Genomic DNA, 15,240 nt, shown 5'->3' with positions numbered 1-15,240 from the left:
GGCTGGGAACACAGTGTTTAAAAAGGGAAATTGCACGCAGCAAACTGTTGGAAGCAAATCGTGAGTTATCTGTTATTGTCGAGGCTTATCTGGGTTCCTGGCGTCTTCCCAACTCTGTGTTTTGTTGGCCTTTCAAGTCTGCAATTCCTTATCCTGCCCTGTCAAGTTAATTACTGCAGCATGGTTTGTATGGATTTTTATTTACAGTTTGTGTGTACTTTGTTTTCGGACTGAATTTCCTCTTAAAGACTGTTCTTGGGAGAGTTTTTTCTCCAGCCAAAGGTAACCTGGACATTGGGGCTAAAGTCGGAAGTATTAAAGGGACTCTTCTTACTTATGTGACTGTGTTGCCTTTGTGCCACAGCCCAGGTCATCACATCAGTATTTGAGAGGCTGCCACAAAGAAGAGGGGGATCAATTTATTTTCCAAAGCACCAGAGGGCAGCACAAGAAACAAAGGATAGAAACTAATCAAGGAGAGAAGCAACCTGGAATTGAGGAGAAACTCCCTAACAGTGAGGACAATTAACCAGTGGAACAGCTTGCCACCAGAAGTTGTGGGTGCTTCATCCCTGGAGGTTTTTAAGAAGAGACTGGATAGCCATTTGTCTGAAATGGTATAGATCTCCTGCTTGAGCAGGGGGCTGGACTAGAAGACCTCCAAGGTCCCTTCCAGCTCTATTCTGATTAGCTTGATATCTTTTTTCAAAAATCATGGCTTCACTACAAAGAAGGCAAGAAGTGTTTTTAAAAATGGACTTTTCTGGCTATATTAAATATGACTTCACATCCATGCCTTAATCTCATTGGTATAATGCATATGTTTTTTATTTATTTATGCTTTATTACTTTTAAAATAGTACCAGACAAAGGAAAAACAAACAAAAGAAAACACAAAGATACATAATCAAAAACATACGTAACAAGTGCTTAACCATAAGTGAAAAAGTACAACAGAAAAAAATTAAAAATAGAGTTTAATATGTTGTTACAATAGTAAACATTTATAATGTTACATATAATTATTTAATGCAAACATCATGCAGATATTCTGTATATATGTGTGCAGATAAATAATGCACTTGTATAGCTATTATAATTAGCTAATTCAAACATTATGCAGATATACTGTTTCTATGTGTGTGTATAAATAATATACGTATAACTAGCATAATGATTTAATGCAAACATTATGCAGATATACTGTATATATTTGTGTGCATAAATAATCCACTTGTATAACTATTGTACTTTTTCTAATGTACTGCAATTTGTATAAATGAGTCCTATATTTCACTGGTACTTTTCCATACAAATTCTACATCTACAGGCAATCTACTCATAAGTAGCACATGTAATCAGTTTTTCCATCCATTCAGATTGGTTAAGTGCAGGAATCTTCCAACTTGACAGCTTTAAGACCTGTGGACTTCCAGAATTCCTCCTCCAGTCACGTTAGCTTAGGAATTCTGGGAGACACAATGCACCGGAAATCAAGGTTTTCCTTATTCCCTTCTCCCATGCTGAGATCTGGCTGGCTATTTCCCATAGCTGCAGCTCTCCAAAACACAAGGCCAGCTGATGGGAACATGGGCCATCTAAGGTGAAGAAAGGTGAAGAAGACATGGATGTAATGCGGAAATGGGGAACTATGGCCCCTTTATGACTTTGTGGACTTCAACTCCCAGAATTCCTGAGCCAGCAAGGAATTCTGGGAGTTGTAGTCCACAAAAGGGCCATGGTTCCCCATCCCTGGGGTAATGGAATGCCTCAGTGATCTTGGGCTAAGAGAGGAACAGATGCTGCCTAGGATGCAATCAGACAAAAGAGCCACCCCAGTGGCTTAACAGTCCCAGAAAGAAACTTAGGAAGAACCTGGCCTAAAGGATCAAGCAGATAAAAGTGGAGTTTTGTAGCTCTGGATTTAAATAAAACTGGGCAAAAGGGCCTTGCTAGGGAAGAAAGATTTCCTGTGATGGAGGGGAGAATTTAAAATATAAAGATGGGAAATATAAATTTTATATATATATATATATATATATATATATATATATATATATATATATATATATATAGAGAGAGAGAGAGAGAGAGAGAGAGAGAGAGAGAGAGAGAGAGAGAGAGAGAGAGAGAGATTTGACAAAGTCAAATCAAGAAGGTATAAAACACGCAAAAGGATAAATTTGTTTTCGTGTATGCAAAAAATTGGCAAAAGGGAGCTTCATGTAGACATACGTATGTTGCACAATTTTTTTTATAGATTCGCTATAATACGATGAATTTGTAGTTGAGGATTGCATTTATTCTTTCCCCGAAGTTTCTGTTGTTCTATCTCAAACAAAGGGCAAGAAAACGAAAAACAATAATGTTTTCAATAGCTTAAAAAATGTCTGGGTATTTTACAGATATATTTGATGGGAATTAATTAACTCCACGGGGGAGAGTATTTCGGATTCAAGAAATCAATGCCTTCCAGATGCCTTAGACATCTAAATTTATATTCCTTGATGTTTTTTTGCAGTCAATTACCACTAAACAAATGTTCAAACATGCTAGGACTGCCCCATTAAACAAATTCCCTCCTACGCTGATGTCTTTAAGAGCATGGAAGCTTACATTTTCAACAAATGAGACAAGATTATGACTGGTTTTATGTCTTGTCTTCCACCCCATTTTTAGAGGATCTTTTAAATAAAACATTGCATCAAAAACATGCAACAACTCTTAATAAGATTTACTGGTCATGAATGTTCTTCAATAAAAAAAATTCCTTGAGGATTAAAGGGTAGAAGAATGGAATCCCATTTTTAGAATGACTGCATTTTCTATTCCTAAGTTTTCTTCTGGGGTTGCTGGTGTGAGATCACAGTTCCGCCCTGACTCACAATCAATTAATTATCTACACTCAGACTTGTTCAACGTAATTAATTTTTCTGAGTGTCTGCGCTCCCATTGCTATTTGTCATTCAGCTAATTCAATTTAATTCAACCCCACATCCAAACCAACTCTGGGCAAGTCGAATTATAATAAGCCTCTGACATTTTAGACTTCATTTTTGGGACATCCATTTTTGTGAGCCAACTGGCTGATGATGAATCCGGGAGCCAGTAAGATCTGGTCTCTTCCTTTCAGCAAAACAATTGTCTTTTGAAGACAATTTCAAAGATACATCACTGGTGACAGTGGTGGGATTCCAAATTCCATGCTACCGGTTCTATGCACTTCAAGATCACTCAAAGATCACTTCCTGCACATGTGCAGCACTAAAAGTTCGCTTCGCGCGTGCGCTCAGAACTCAAAGATCGACCTTGGTGAGGTGAGCTGTTTTTTTACCTCAGCTGAGGCGTGGCAATCTGCTCTGCCTCGTGAATCAGCTGAGCTAAAAATCAATGGAATATAGGACTGGGAAGGGCGGGGGGTGAGTGGGTCCAGTCAGAGGTGGTATTTGCTGGTTCTCCAAACTGGTCAAAATTTCCACTACCAGTATTCCAGAACCGATCTGAACTAGCTGAATACCACCTCTGACTGGTGCAGAGGTGGTATTCAGCAGGTTCTGACCAATTCTGGAGAACCAGTAGTGGAAATTTTGAGTAGTTCGGAGAACCGGCAAATCCCACCTCTGACTGGCCCCACCCTCATCTATTTTCTGCCTCTTGAATCCAGGGGTGGGATTGAATATTTTTTAACAACCGGTTCTGTGGGCGTGGCTTAGGTGGTGGGCGTGGCTTGGTGGTCATGTGACTGGGTGGACATGGCTTGGTGGTCATATTATTGGCTGGGCATGGCCAACTCAATATCACTCATATTGAGGCATGCATCTCCTTGCCTGGCCTCTCATGACTGCGGGGATGCTGCAACAGTCATAAGTGTGAAAAGTGGTCATAAGTCACTTTTTTCAGTGCCATTGTAACTTTGAATGGTCACTCCACGCAAGAAAAGTACCAGCAAAGGAAGGGGAAAAAAATTCCAGAGATGTTCCTGAGACAGGAAGTCCAGTTCTGCCAAGAATGTAATAAGGGTTAACGGAGAGACAGTTTCTGTAAGCAACCCCAGAATGTTTCCTTCCTGCCTTCCTTACAGGATTAGGCCAGAAATTTCTTCTAACAACTGGTTCTCCGAAGTGCTTAGAATGTTAACAACCAGTTCTAGCGAATAGGTGCGAACTGGTAGAATCCCACCCCTGCCCGAGTCCCAGCTAATCGGCTGGGTCTTCTTTTGTTGCCCTACACAGGAGAACAGAGCTGCAAAGCAGGTTAGTGGGGTAGGGAGGAAATGGGGATTTTGCAGTATCCTTCCCCTGCCATGCCCACCAAGCCATGCCCACAGAACTGGTAGTAAAAAAAAATTGAATCCCACCACTGGACTGATGAGCATCTTCAGACACTTAAGGAACAAGTCCATCTAAAATAGATTTCTTGGCAGAACAGATTCAACTCAGTTCCTGACACAGCAGCTTCAGCTGATTCAATTAGGAATGTTCCAAAACCTTCTTGCAATTCCATTCCCCTCCCCTCTTTTCTAAGATGGAATTATTTTTATTATCATTTTCAATTTTTCATCACTTATTTGTGACATATCCGTCCAGCCCACTTAATTTCTCTATATTTGTTTATAAAACTTGTACGCTCACCTATATTAGGCCTGATAATCATAGCCTGTGATATTCACAACCCTGTTTCATAAGAACAGAATAAATATGAACCCACAAAACCACACAAAATATCATGTATTCCACTCCAGCATCTCACCAATTCTGTGTTTGCTGGTTCATTTCCATCCAAGCCCAAAGCTGGGTGAACAGCCAAGACTTCACAGCTCTTCAGAATGTCAAAACTGATGCCTTTCAATACAATTTGCCCACATATACTTAAGTAATCTATTCTTGGTACACTTCCCTTTAGAGAAACGAGTACGAATCAATCTCGACTTACGACCACAATGGAGCCCAAAATTTCTGCTGCTAAGCCAGACAGTTGTTAACTGAGTTTTGCCCCATTCGACAACCTTCCTTGTCACAATGATTAAGGGCATTACTGCAGTTGTTAAGTTAGTAAGCGTTGTGGCTCGACAGCTGCCAGTGGAGCTGGCAGCATACTCGGACAGTGAGGAGGTTGCGGAGGAACATGGGCCAGTCCTGGAGTCTGGGGAAGGCTCAGATGAGGGCTCTGCATCAGAGGCAGAGATGGGGCCAGGGCTGTCTGAAAGTTATCAGCTACCTTTGGAGTTGGAGATCAGTGGGGCAGAAGAACAGCTGGAGCCTGTTTCCAGTGTGCACATGCACAGAGCTGTCAGGAGAAGGGAACAATTAGAGAACAGGGGTCAACTCTGAAGTAAAGGCACAGATGGACGGTGAATGGCCCCTCCCATAAGGAATAAAGAGGAGCAAAAGCGAAGTGGTTTTTGCAGGAGACAATTAGTTCAATTCATTAGGGTGAAGATCTGTTCCTGACTTGTTGCCAAGTAATTGCTGCTACGGCATGGTGTTTGGAAGATATCAGCCTGACAACTCTCCAAGCCTGATAAAGGTCTGTGGTTGTGAAACTGTTGGCCGAGACTTTGCTGGAGAGGAATTCATTTTAACCTAAATAAAAGGGGTTTTATCGGGACGAGGAGTCTGCTTCATGATTTTGGGAAGCCTAAATCAGAACAGCCATAAAGACAAACCATCGTAACTTCAGTCACAAAATGAATGGTTGTACATTGAGGACCACCTGTAGTATGCTTCCAATTGTCAAGTGTTTCATAAAACAATTTGTACTCTTGCAGAGTTATCCTTTTTTTCAAAATTCTCACGGCCCTTATAGGCATTTTCATCAATTCTTCCTTGACACAAACATTCACAAGTAGACCTGTCACTTCTATGTTCAGCACATCCTTATTATTCATCAATCTCCAAAGTGCCCCTTTTCATTATTCGTTCATTTCAGTCATTACTTTCATTTTTAATTCTAATAACTCTGCTGACAGCTCCTTGTTTAGAGCTCTTTTCATCTACCTCCAATTTTTTTTAAAAAAATCTCCATTAAAAAAGACTGCATTTTCTTTGCCTCTTTCAATATTTTTTTTTCTCGTAACCCCTTTGCCAATTTTCCTAGGAAATATCTTATTTTTCCTGTTCAAACATTGTAAGATACCTTCCTCTCATCCTCACGATTTGCAGCAATCATTTTCTTAAGTCTAATTTTCTTTTTTCATCCATGGCCTCTTCCCCTTCATTCCACATATTTTCCATTAGCATTTGCATAATTCAACATAACTCCCTGGCGCAGTAATACAATTTTCTTCGCTCTGATCCCTGCAATTTCGATACCCACCTTCCATGACTTCTATCCAAAACTAACCTGTCTTCTCATATCCTTTCAAACAGGACACACACACACACACACACTTCTTAACGTTCTTTTGTTTTCATTCTAGTTTGTTTGGCCTCTTTCCTTTTTTTCCATGCCCTCTTTTCTCTTAAGATCCCCTCTTGATGCTACTAAAACATGGTTAGGTCCCACATTCAGAACCTCTCATAATCTTTATATCCTTCACTAGTTTTCTCAATCGTTTAGCGCAAAGATCTTCAAACTTGGCAAGTTTAAGACTTGTGGACTTCAACTCCCAGAATTCCTGAGCTAACATGACTGGAGGAGGAATTCTGGGAGTTGAAGTCCACAAGTCTTAAAGCTGTCAAGTTTGAAGACCTCTGATTTAGCGCAATCAGTCTCAAGTTCCTTCGCGCCCACAAGAGATCAGCTTGAATTGCGTTGACCCTTGTCTACCGCCAATTTGAATCGAACATTAGTAGATCAGATTTTTGTAGAGAGCTAACATGGAATAAACTTATACTCATTTGAACAGCCTTGCTTCCTGATTTGTTGTGTCTGACACTATGTGGCCATACACACCAATTTACGTCTAAACCATCTCTGAAACAAAGATACTTTTGGATAAACAGATAGTCACTAAACAATCATTTGTTCCCAATCTTTTTTAAGTCTCCAAATAACCACATTACTGATTCCCACCCATCCATTCATCTCACTAATGTTTTCCAACCTGGAGGGTAGTCATTTAGAACACTGCACACATTTTCCCCAAACACATCTGTGGTTCTGTCATTATTACCATTCACAAGAAATGTAACTGCGGCTACCACCTATCTATGAATTTCTACTTCACAGAAGACCTCAGTTCATACTTTCTCACTTACATTTAGCCCTTTGAATTTATGTAATTAACCTTCCCCTTGCATGCCCCTGCATGTATTCATCAACCCTACTCTAGAAGTTCAGACTGTCTTCATTCAATGTTACATTCTCCCCTTTCTCTCTTCATTGCACAGACATATAACCAACCTTCCTTCCTTCCTTCTTTCCTTCCTTCCTCCTCCATCTCTTTCCTTTCCCTTCCCTTTGTTTCCCCCATCCATCCCTCCTCTTCATTTATTTACTCTTCATTCAATGTTACATTCTCCCCTTTTCTCTTCATTGCATACATATAACCTTCCTTCCTTTCTTCCCTCCCTCCTCCCCTTCCCTTATCCATCCATCCATCCATATCCATCTATACTCTTCATTTATTTACTCTTCAACGTTACATTCTCCCCTTTTCTCTTCATCACATAGACATATAATCTTCCTTCCTTCCTTCCCTCCCTCCCTCCTCCCACCTTCCCTTCCATTCTCCATCCATCCATCCTCTTCATTATCCATCCATCCATCCATCCATCCATCCATCCATCCATCCATCCATCCATCCTTTTCATTTATTTACTCTTCATTCCAACTTGTAATCTTCCATAAGCCATGGGCATCCAGCCATGGGACATCCTATACCCAATGATACTGATTCCACTGCCCATCATGGCTTTGGTCCATCAACATTTTTACATGTGACCTTTTAGGAAGATGAAAAAGAGGTTGAGTAGTTCACCTGTGGATTAGTTACACCTGTGCCTTAGGCAACCTTCCCTTTTAACAGGAAGAGCATTCCCATGGACTTTGGGACAAAATTCTGCATATATTCTACAGCAGCTGTACTCATTGCTGTTTGCTTCTCGTTGCAATTCATGGTGTTTGCATTCATCTACTAAGCCATTCAGACCAGATGCAAGACTGGATGCACCAGGGGTGGGATGCTACCGGTTCGGCCCGGTTTTATAGAACCGGTACCTCTGAAGAGCAGCAGACACCGAACTGGTTCTGTGTTTGCTGCTGTTTGGCCCACCTGCCCATCTGGGCTCTTACCTGTCCTTTATTTCCTGCTTTTTCAACCTCAGCTGCTTTGCGCGGCACAGCTGAGGGTGAAAAAGTAGAGAAAAAGAGGCTTTTCGAATGCTGCGCACCTGCGTGCTGCGTTTTTCAGCTCTCCGGGCGACACAGCTTAAGGTTTTTTTACACACATGCACGCAAAACATAGTCACAGAACCGGTAGTAACACCAGTTGAATCCCACCCCTGAGCTGTACTCATTGCTGTTTGCTTCTCGTTGCAATTCAAGTTGTTTGCATTCATCTACCAAGCCATTCAGCCTGGATGCAAGACTGGATGCACCCTTTACTTGGACTCCAGATGTGTTCCCGAATTCTTACCATGGATATTTTTCCTGTACAATCCTGCTAATCCTTGAGGCCTACAGGATTCAGCAGTATAGGTAGTCTTCGATTTACAACCACAATTGATCCCAAAACGTCTTGCTAAAGTGAGACATTTGCTAAGTGAATTTTGGCCCATTTTGCAACCGTCCTTTCCACCGTTAAATGAATCACTGACGTCGTTAGGTTAGTAACACGATTGTTAAGGGAACATGGCTTTCCCATCGACTTTGTTCGTCAGAAGGTGGCAAAACGGGATTACAAGACCCTGGGACCCCGTCATAATTATAAATCAGTCAGCAAGCATCTGAATTTTGATCACGTGGCCATGGGAATGTTACAACAGTAGTAATTGTAAAAAATTGTCATTAAGTGTTCTGACCCAAACCCTTTTCTAATAAGATAAACAATAACCAAAGGGAACAGAAACCTTTTAATGAGTCTTACAAATCCCCGGTTAAAAGGCTGCTGCAAACTAATTAACTTTGATAAGCACAAACCTTGCCAAAACTGTGCGAGGCTGCCAAGAATCACAGACAAGAAATAATTTGCAAAATAAGAAACTTCAAATACAAACTCAGGATACCGGAATGTCCACGAGGCTGGAGTTTCAAAACGTTTTTGCCTTCTGCAAAGAAGGCTAGTTTCACAGCTGGCTTTTATCTTCTTGAAGGAGGGGCCATTATCTTGCAGCCTTACTCCCGAGTTGCCTGTGCTTTTGTAACTGCTCTTTCCTACGAGCAGTCCTGCGCGCATGCGCACTTGGCACAGTCTCCTCGGGAACCTCCTCATCACTGCTGCCAGCCCCCACAATCTCTGAAGGCAGCAGTCCCCTCCCTAATGGTCCTGGGTCTTCATCTGAGTCCTCGCTCTCCTCAGCCGTCTGCACCTACTGCCGGCTAACCACAACATTAAGTCACTTTTTTCAGTGCCATTGCAACTTTGAATGGTCACTAAATAATACCAGAATAACAGAGTTGGAAGGGACATTGGAGGTCTTCTAGTCCAACCCCTTGCTTAGGCAGGAAACCCTATACCATTTCAGATAAACGGTGATCCAATCTCTTCTTAAAATCTTCCAGTGTTGGAGCATCCACAACTTCTGGAGGCAAGTTATTCCACCAATTGATTATTCTAACTGTCAGGAAATTTCTCCTAAGTTCTAAGTTGCTTCTCTCCTTGATTACTTTCCATCCATTGCTTCTCATCCTGCCTCCATAAACTGTTGCAAGTTGAGGACTACCTGGATACAAGTAAAACGAAGGCCGCTGCAGTATCCTCATGGTCATGCGATCAAAATTCAGACATGTGGCAGCTGACTCCTATTTATAATGGTTTCACTGAACCGAAGAAAAATACAGGTGGACCCTTCAAGCTAAAGAGGTAAAAAGGTCGATGGATCTGTAGGTTGTCCTACCTTAGCAAAGGATCAGGTCACCCCGAAGGCAAAAAGCTTTTGTTCTGACTTTGGAAGGAGCTCTTTTGTAAATAAACTGGGGCCTTACCTGAGCACTGAGCTCCGCACTGGCAACAGGAAAGGCCTCTAGCCAGGAAACACCCAGCTCCATTCAGTTTTCCAGACTCCACCCCGCAAAAGGATTACGGCGCCGTGAAAAGGAGGTGATTACCTGAGCATTGAGCAGCTCTTCACACTTCTGCGCCTGTTTCTCAACTGCAGAGACATACTGCTTCTCCAAGGCCTTTTCCCGCTCCTCCACGAGCACCTTCAGCAGGGCCTGGAGCAAAGCAAAGAGAAGACAATCAGCCCAGGCTGGTGAATTTCCTCCCTCCCGGTTTCCACAATTCTGTAGAACGAGAGAAGCGAGAATGAATACAGCTGCCTATTAAAGGACATCCAGAGATTAAACAGAAGGCATTTTTTTTTTTTAAAGAGGGAATCTTAAATGAGTCTAATTGAAGTCTGCAACCAGGGTGTTTGTTTTCTGGGGCTCCTTGATAGAAACTCTTCTATCGAAGGGATGAGTAACAGATAGGGAAAGTGGGGAGTTTTCTGTTTAAAAAAAAAAAAACCTTCTCAACTAGCTTTCTGGGACCACCCAAGGTGAAATGGAGAGGCTTGGTTCGCAGGAGGAGAGTCAGACATATTTCACTGGCTGACAAAACTCCACATCCTCTCAGCAGAGACGGCTAGATCCCAGGGGCCGAGCAGGATCGCCACAACCACAAGTCAAGTGAAAACAGATGGAAATTATGACTCGCTTGAAAATATAGAAGCCATGCCCCCAAAAACGCGTCTCTCACTCCAAACTCGAAGAGACGGGGAATCAGGACTGAAAAATCTAAATTAGAGCAACCAATCAGCCTGTTTTAAAAAAAAAAGAAAGAAAAAAAAACGCAAAAAACAAGAACATTTTTTAACTTGTGCCTGGTGCAGAGGTCTACCCTACACTGGGAAGAGGGGGGAACGAAATACGAAATCCATGCTGCGTTCTTCCATTTCCTTTGACTGAGTGATGGCTTTACCAGTTTTTCGCACACTTTCCACCGGCAGAAGTGTCAAATCTTGTTACCAACAATCTGCATGATTCCCTTTTACTCTTTCTAAAAAAAGCTGTTGACAGATACAGCACGATGCACAAAAAGAGCCAATCTTTTAAATACATTGGAGAACAAAAGCGTTTGAACTTGCAATTAGGCTAGCAAAATTTTGGTTTTCCTTGGGCATGTAAGCAGAGCATGGAAAAACAACTTGTTGGTAATTTTTAATGGTACAATGTTGCTGTTTAAAAGACAGCCTAAAATATACAAAATGCTTGCAACAGTTTTTTTCTTTTCTTAAGTCATCATGTCTTCAAATATCATTACATAATTGACATATATACACACACACACACACACACACACACACGTCGTTCAAAGAAGTGCTTGACAAAAAAAAATACTCCCTTCCCTCCAAATATTTCATTCTATATTATACAGAATAAACTAAAAAGTTACTGAACATCATTTAAGGAGTAAAAATTAAAATAATTAGCAAATTTCAACATTCTTAAAAAGGATGTTATTCTAAAATGAGGGAGAATTACATGAGCATTACAAAACCAGCACACAGCGTTAAAAATAATAATAACTGGAAGTTGGAAATTATTGTGGCGTTTCACAACCAAGTTGGTTCTTCCATTTCATTTTTTTAAAGATGCATTATTATTTATTAAAAATACACTAATCCCATTTTCAAATTGGACATTTCCAAGACTTTTGCCAATTTTGAAATGTAAAGGATATGATAAGCCAAAAGAAAACCCCTTAAAATAACAAAAACACCCTACAATCAAAATACAACAGCAATTTTAACAAATTAGGACCAGACATTTCTTTCCAATAAACACCAACTTCACGGTTAGGAATTTCGTGCAATGTCTCCTAACATTGCTATGTATGGGCAATTCCAATGTGAAACCAAATCAAGAAGAATATTCCACTGCTATTGTGACTTTCTGTTGCGGTGGGGCTCCAAATGGTAGCCACAGAAGGAAGAACATCGTAAGGTAGATTATGGAAAAGAACCAGGCAGATTCCTTGGGTCAGAGTGGACCTTTCTAGGCCAACAGCCATGGATCTGGCTACCTTTCCTTACACTATGGAAAACAAATAAATCTAATTATAAAAATAAATTTCTTCTATATTCTCAGACTAGCTCGATACTCATGCTTTGCTACGAAACTATGTGGTCGGGCTTAGTTTTTGGGGAGGAAAATAGGGAGGGCTCTGCCTGCCAGCATCCTTCAGTATTCATCTGGCTAGCATCCTGTCAGTGTGTGAGAGAGCTGAGGGCTGTTTGGAAATTGAAACAGCATTTGCTGTGTGAGCAAGGAGACAGCAAGGAGCCTGGGCGTGGCTTAGCTCAACTGTTCTGTACTAAAGCTGCTTGGTGCTGTGAAACTGAAACTGAAACTCCTCTCCTCGTGTTTTGCAGTTGGAACAGATTTCTTTTCAGGTGGGGAGGGGGAGTAGAACTCCTTAGCATCAGAGCATGTTAATAGTAATAATATAGGAAATACTAATGCTCTGATGGTCATTTCGAAAAATCCTTTCTTAGCGAGCCCCTAGAAGCCAAGAGGGACATATGTGCCAAATTTCAAGTTTGTAGGCTTTATGGTTCTTTACAGCTAATGCTTTAGGACTACAAGCATATAACCATGTTTTCCGAAAAATGACTGCTTGCACACAATTGCCAACAGGATTTGTTTATGGGTCTACAGTTCGTTGCCTGGTTGGTGTGATCCTTCCATCTCACCTTCTGAAGCCATGGTTTAAAACCACGAATGTCATGCCCCTGGTGGAGACTGACTCTGAGGGAGAGGAGGAACAGCTGACAGGGAGTGGAAGTGTGGCTCCGGAGGTTGTGGAGGAGGCTGCGAAAGGGCAGAGGCCAGCTGGGCAATCAGAGGAGGACACAGGCCCTCTACATCCTAGGGCACACAGGGAGGAGAGGATAAAGGAAAAACATGGTTTACTGGGGAGGAGAAGGCCTTGATCCTCTACATGGGCTGCAGCTGTGACAACAAAGTGGAAACAAAGTGTGGAAATATCTTTAGTTTATGGTTTCTCTCTAAGTTTGCTGTCCTTCTCAGTGTGTGTTATCTGTGGACGTCCTCCAGCCCTTATCTTGCCTGGTTTGTGTTGCTTTTTTCCTTCTTCCTATAACAGTTTGTGAGGGAGTTTTTTGTCTTCCATCAAGAATATTCGGAGCTTGGAAGCAAAGTGAAGGAATAAAAGGGGCTTCACGGACTGTGGTTGTTTTGTATCCCACTCTGGGTCATCACAACGAATGACAAAACGTTCCATGCTGGGAACTAACGCACCAAATATTTTTGTTCCATTTTAACTTTTTGTTTTAATTTTCAATCAGAAGCCCCTAGGAAAACTTGCCACTTCTAATCTCAGAGGGTGTAGAAGAAGACTCCTCAAAATCCAGTTCAGCTACTTTGCAAGGTTTCCAATTAATTAATGGACAGGCCAAATGTCAATGGCAGTGATGGGCTAACCTTTTCGTCCTCGCGTGCCTGCACCCATAATGCAATGCGTGCACTGACCCTGCCCTCCCCCCCGCAAGTGCCCCGCACCTCTGCACATGTGTGCGCGATCACTGCGTGAGCCCCGCCCCCTGAGCATATGCAGCAGATACCTGACAATCAGCTGGCTGGCGAAAGGCGCACGCGCATGCACAGTGGACCTGATCCAGGGCGACGGCTCACGTGCTGGCAGAGATGGCTCTGCGTGCCACTTCTGGCTTGCCATCACGGGTCTATGGAGATTCTCAGCCATCTTGGTCACGGTTGTCCCAAAGATGCTTTTTCAATAGGCAGCTTGCTCTTTCTTTGTTTTTCCTTGAAGACATTTCGCTTCTCATCCAAGAAGCTTCTTCAGTGTTGACTGAAGGGTGAAGAATCCTTCCATGCTCCACCATTCAGCCAGAGCTGAAAAAGCTTCTTGGATGAGAAGCAAAACATCTTCAACAACAAAGTCCAGCTGTCTTTTTGGACAACCATGACCTGGATGGCTGAGACTCTTCATAAACAGGAAGCCTTTGGAAAACCTTCCCTGTTTCTTTGGAGTCTTTGCACACGTAGTCCTCAACATACAACTGCTCATTTAGTGACCATTTGAAGCTACAACAGCAGTGGAAACCCAACTGAAAATTGGCATGGGCGTACATAAGCCAGTGTGTACACACTAGAACGATGAGTAAATGTACATCTAAATGTACATATCAGCCTCTTCAAGAACACCCCCCACACTGCTTTCCCATTGCCACTGTATGCCCCGAATCATTTGTCCCCAAGCTATACAGCTCTCAGAATGAAACTATCCATGCTCACCCACCATCCCTTGGTCAGTTGTTAAGGATGGACCTCAAGCTGCCTCTTAGCTTCCTCAGAGTAATCTCGCTACAGGAATACTGTCATGCCCCTGAATCTGAGGAGGAAGCCTAACATCTGACAGGGAGTGGGAGTGTGGCTCCATTGGCTGTGGAGGAAACTGGGGAAGGGCAAAGTCCGGCTGGGCAGAGCAGAGAAGAAGTAGGACAAGGGAGAGGGAGTTCAGAGGAAGAACCAGGCCCACTCCCTCTTCATCCTAGGGCATGCAGGCAGGAACGGAGAAGAGAGCAACATGGGTTGCCTGGCTTACGGGGGAGGAAAGGGCCCTGATTCCCTTCATTAGCCACATCTGGGAAGAGAGTATATAAGACATACAGGCTGCAAGCAGCAAGCTGTTGGGAGCAAACATGACTTTATCCTGTGTTGTCGTGGTTTATCTGTGTTCTTGGCATCTTCCCAACCATGTGAGTTTTGCCGTGCGTTCAAGTCTGAAAATCTTGCTCCTGCCCTGCCAAATTAATTATTTCAGTTTGGCTTGTTTGGACTTTAAGTTACAGTTTGTGTTGCTCATGTTTTGGATTTAATTTTCTGCAGTCAAGGGCTGTTCCTGGGAGAGTTTTTCTCCAGCCAGAAGGTAACCTGGACATTGGGGGCAAAGTTGGAAATAATAAAGGGGCACTTATTGACTATCTGCCTGTGTTGCCCCGGGTCATCACAAATACCCAATAAAGCAGTTCCTTGCCAACAGAGGCTGTGGGTTTCTTCCAGGAGATACATGACCAGAAGCAATAACTTAGAGGAGTCCTTGGTGCTCTC

General features: G+C 42.4%; 1 protein-coding gene across 4 annotated transcripts in view; it reads right to left on the bottom strand.

Moving 5' to 3' along the window:
• CCDC91 (coiled-coil domain containing 91) overlaps positions 1-15,240 on the bottom strand; it is a 118,043-nt gene that overhangs the window by 43,598 nt on the left and 59,205 nt on the right. For all 4 annotated transcript variants that reach the window (XM_087969541.1, XM_026679277.2, XM_087969543.1 and 1 more), the window contains one exon: positions 10,210-10,317. In XM_087969541.1, coding sequence (XP_087825667.1) covers positions 10,210-10,317 — 108 coding nt within the window. The remainder of the gene's footprint in view (positions 1-10,209; positions 10,318-15,240) is intronic.

The sequence above is a fragment of the Notechis scutatus genome, chromosome 6 (genome assembly GCF_049901735.1).
Source record: "Notechis scutatus isolate UNSWTSFEM ecotype Mainland chromosome 6, rNotScu1.2, whole genome shotgun sequence".
Classification (NCBI taxonomy): Eukaryota; Metazoa; Chordata; class Lepidosauria; order Squamata; family Elapidae; genus Notechis; species Notechis scutatus.
Note: the sequence above shows the minus strand (reverse complement) of the source record. Positions and strands in the feature narration are given on the sequence as shown.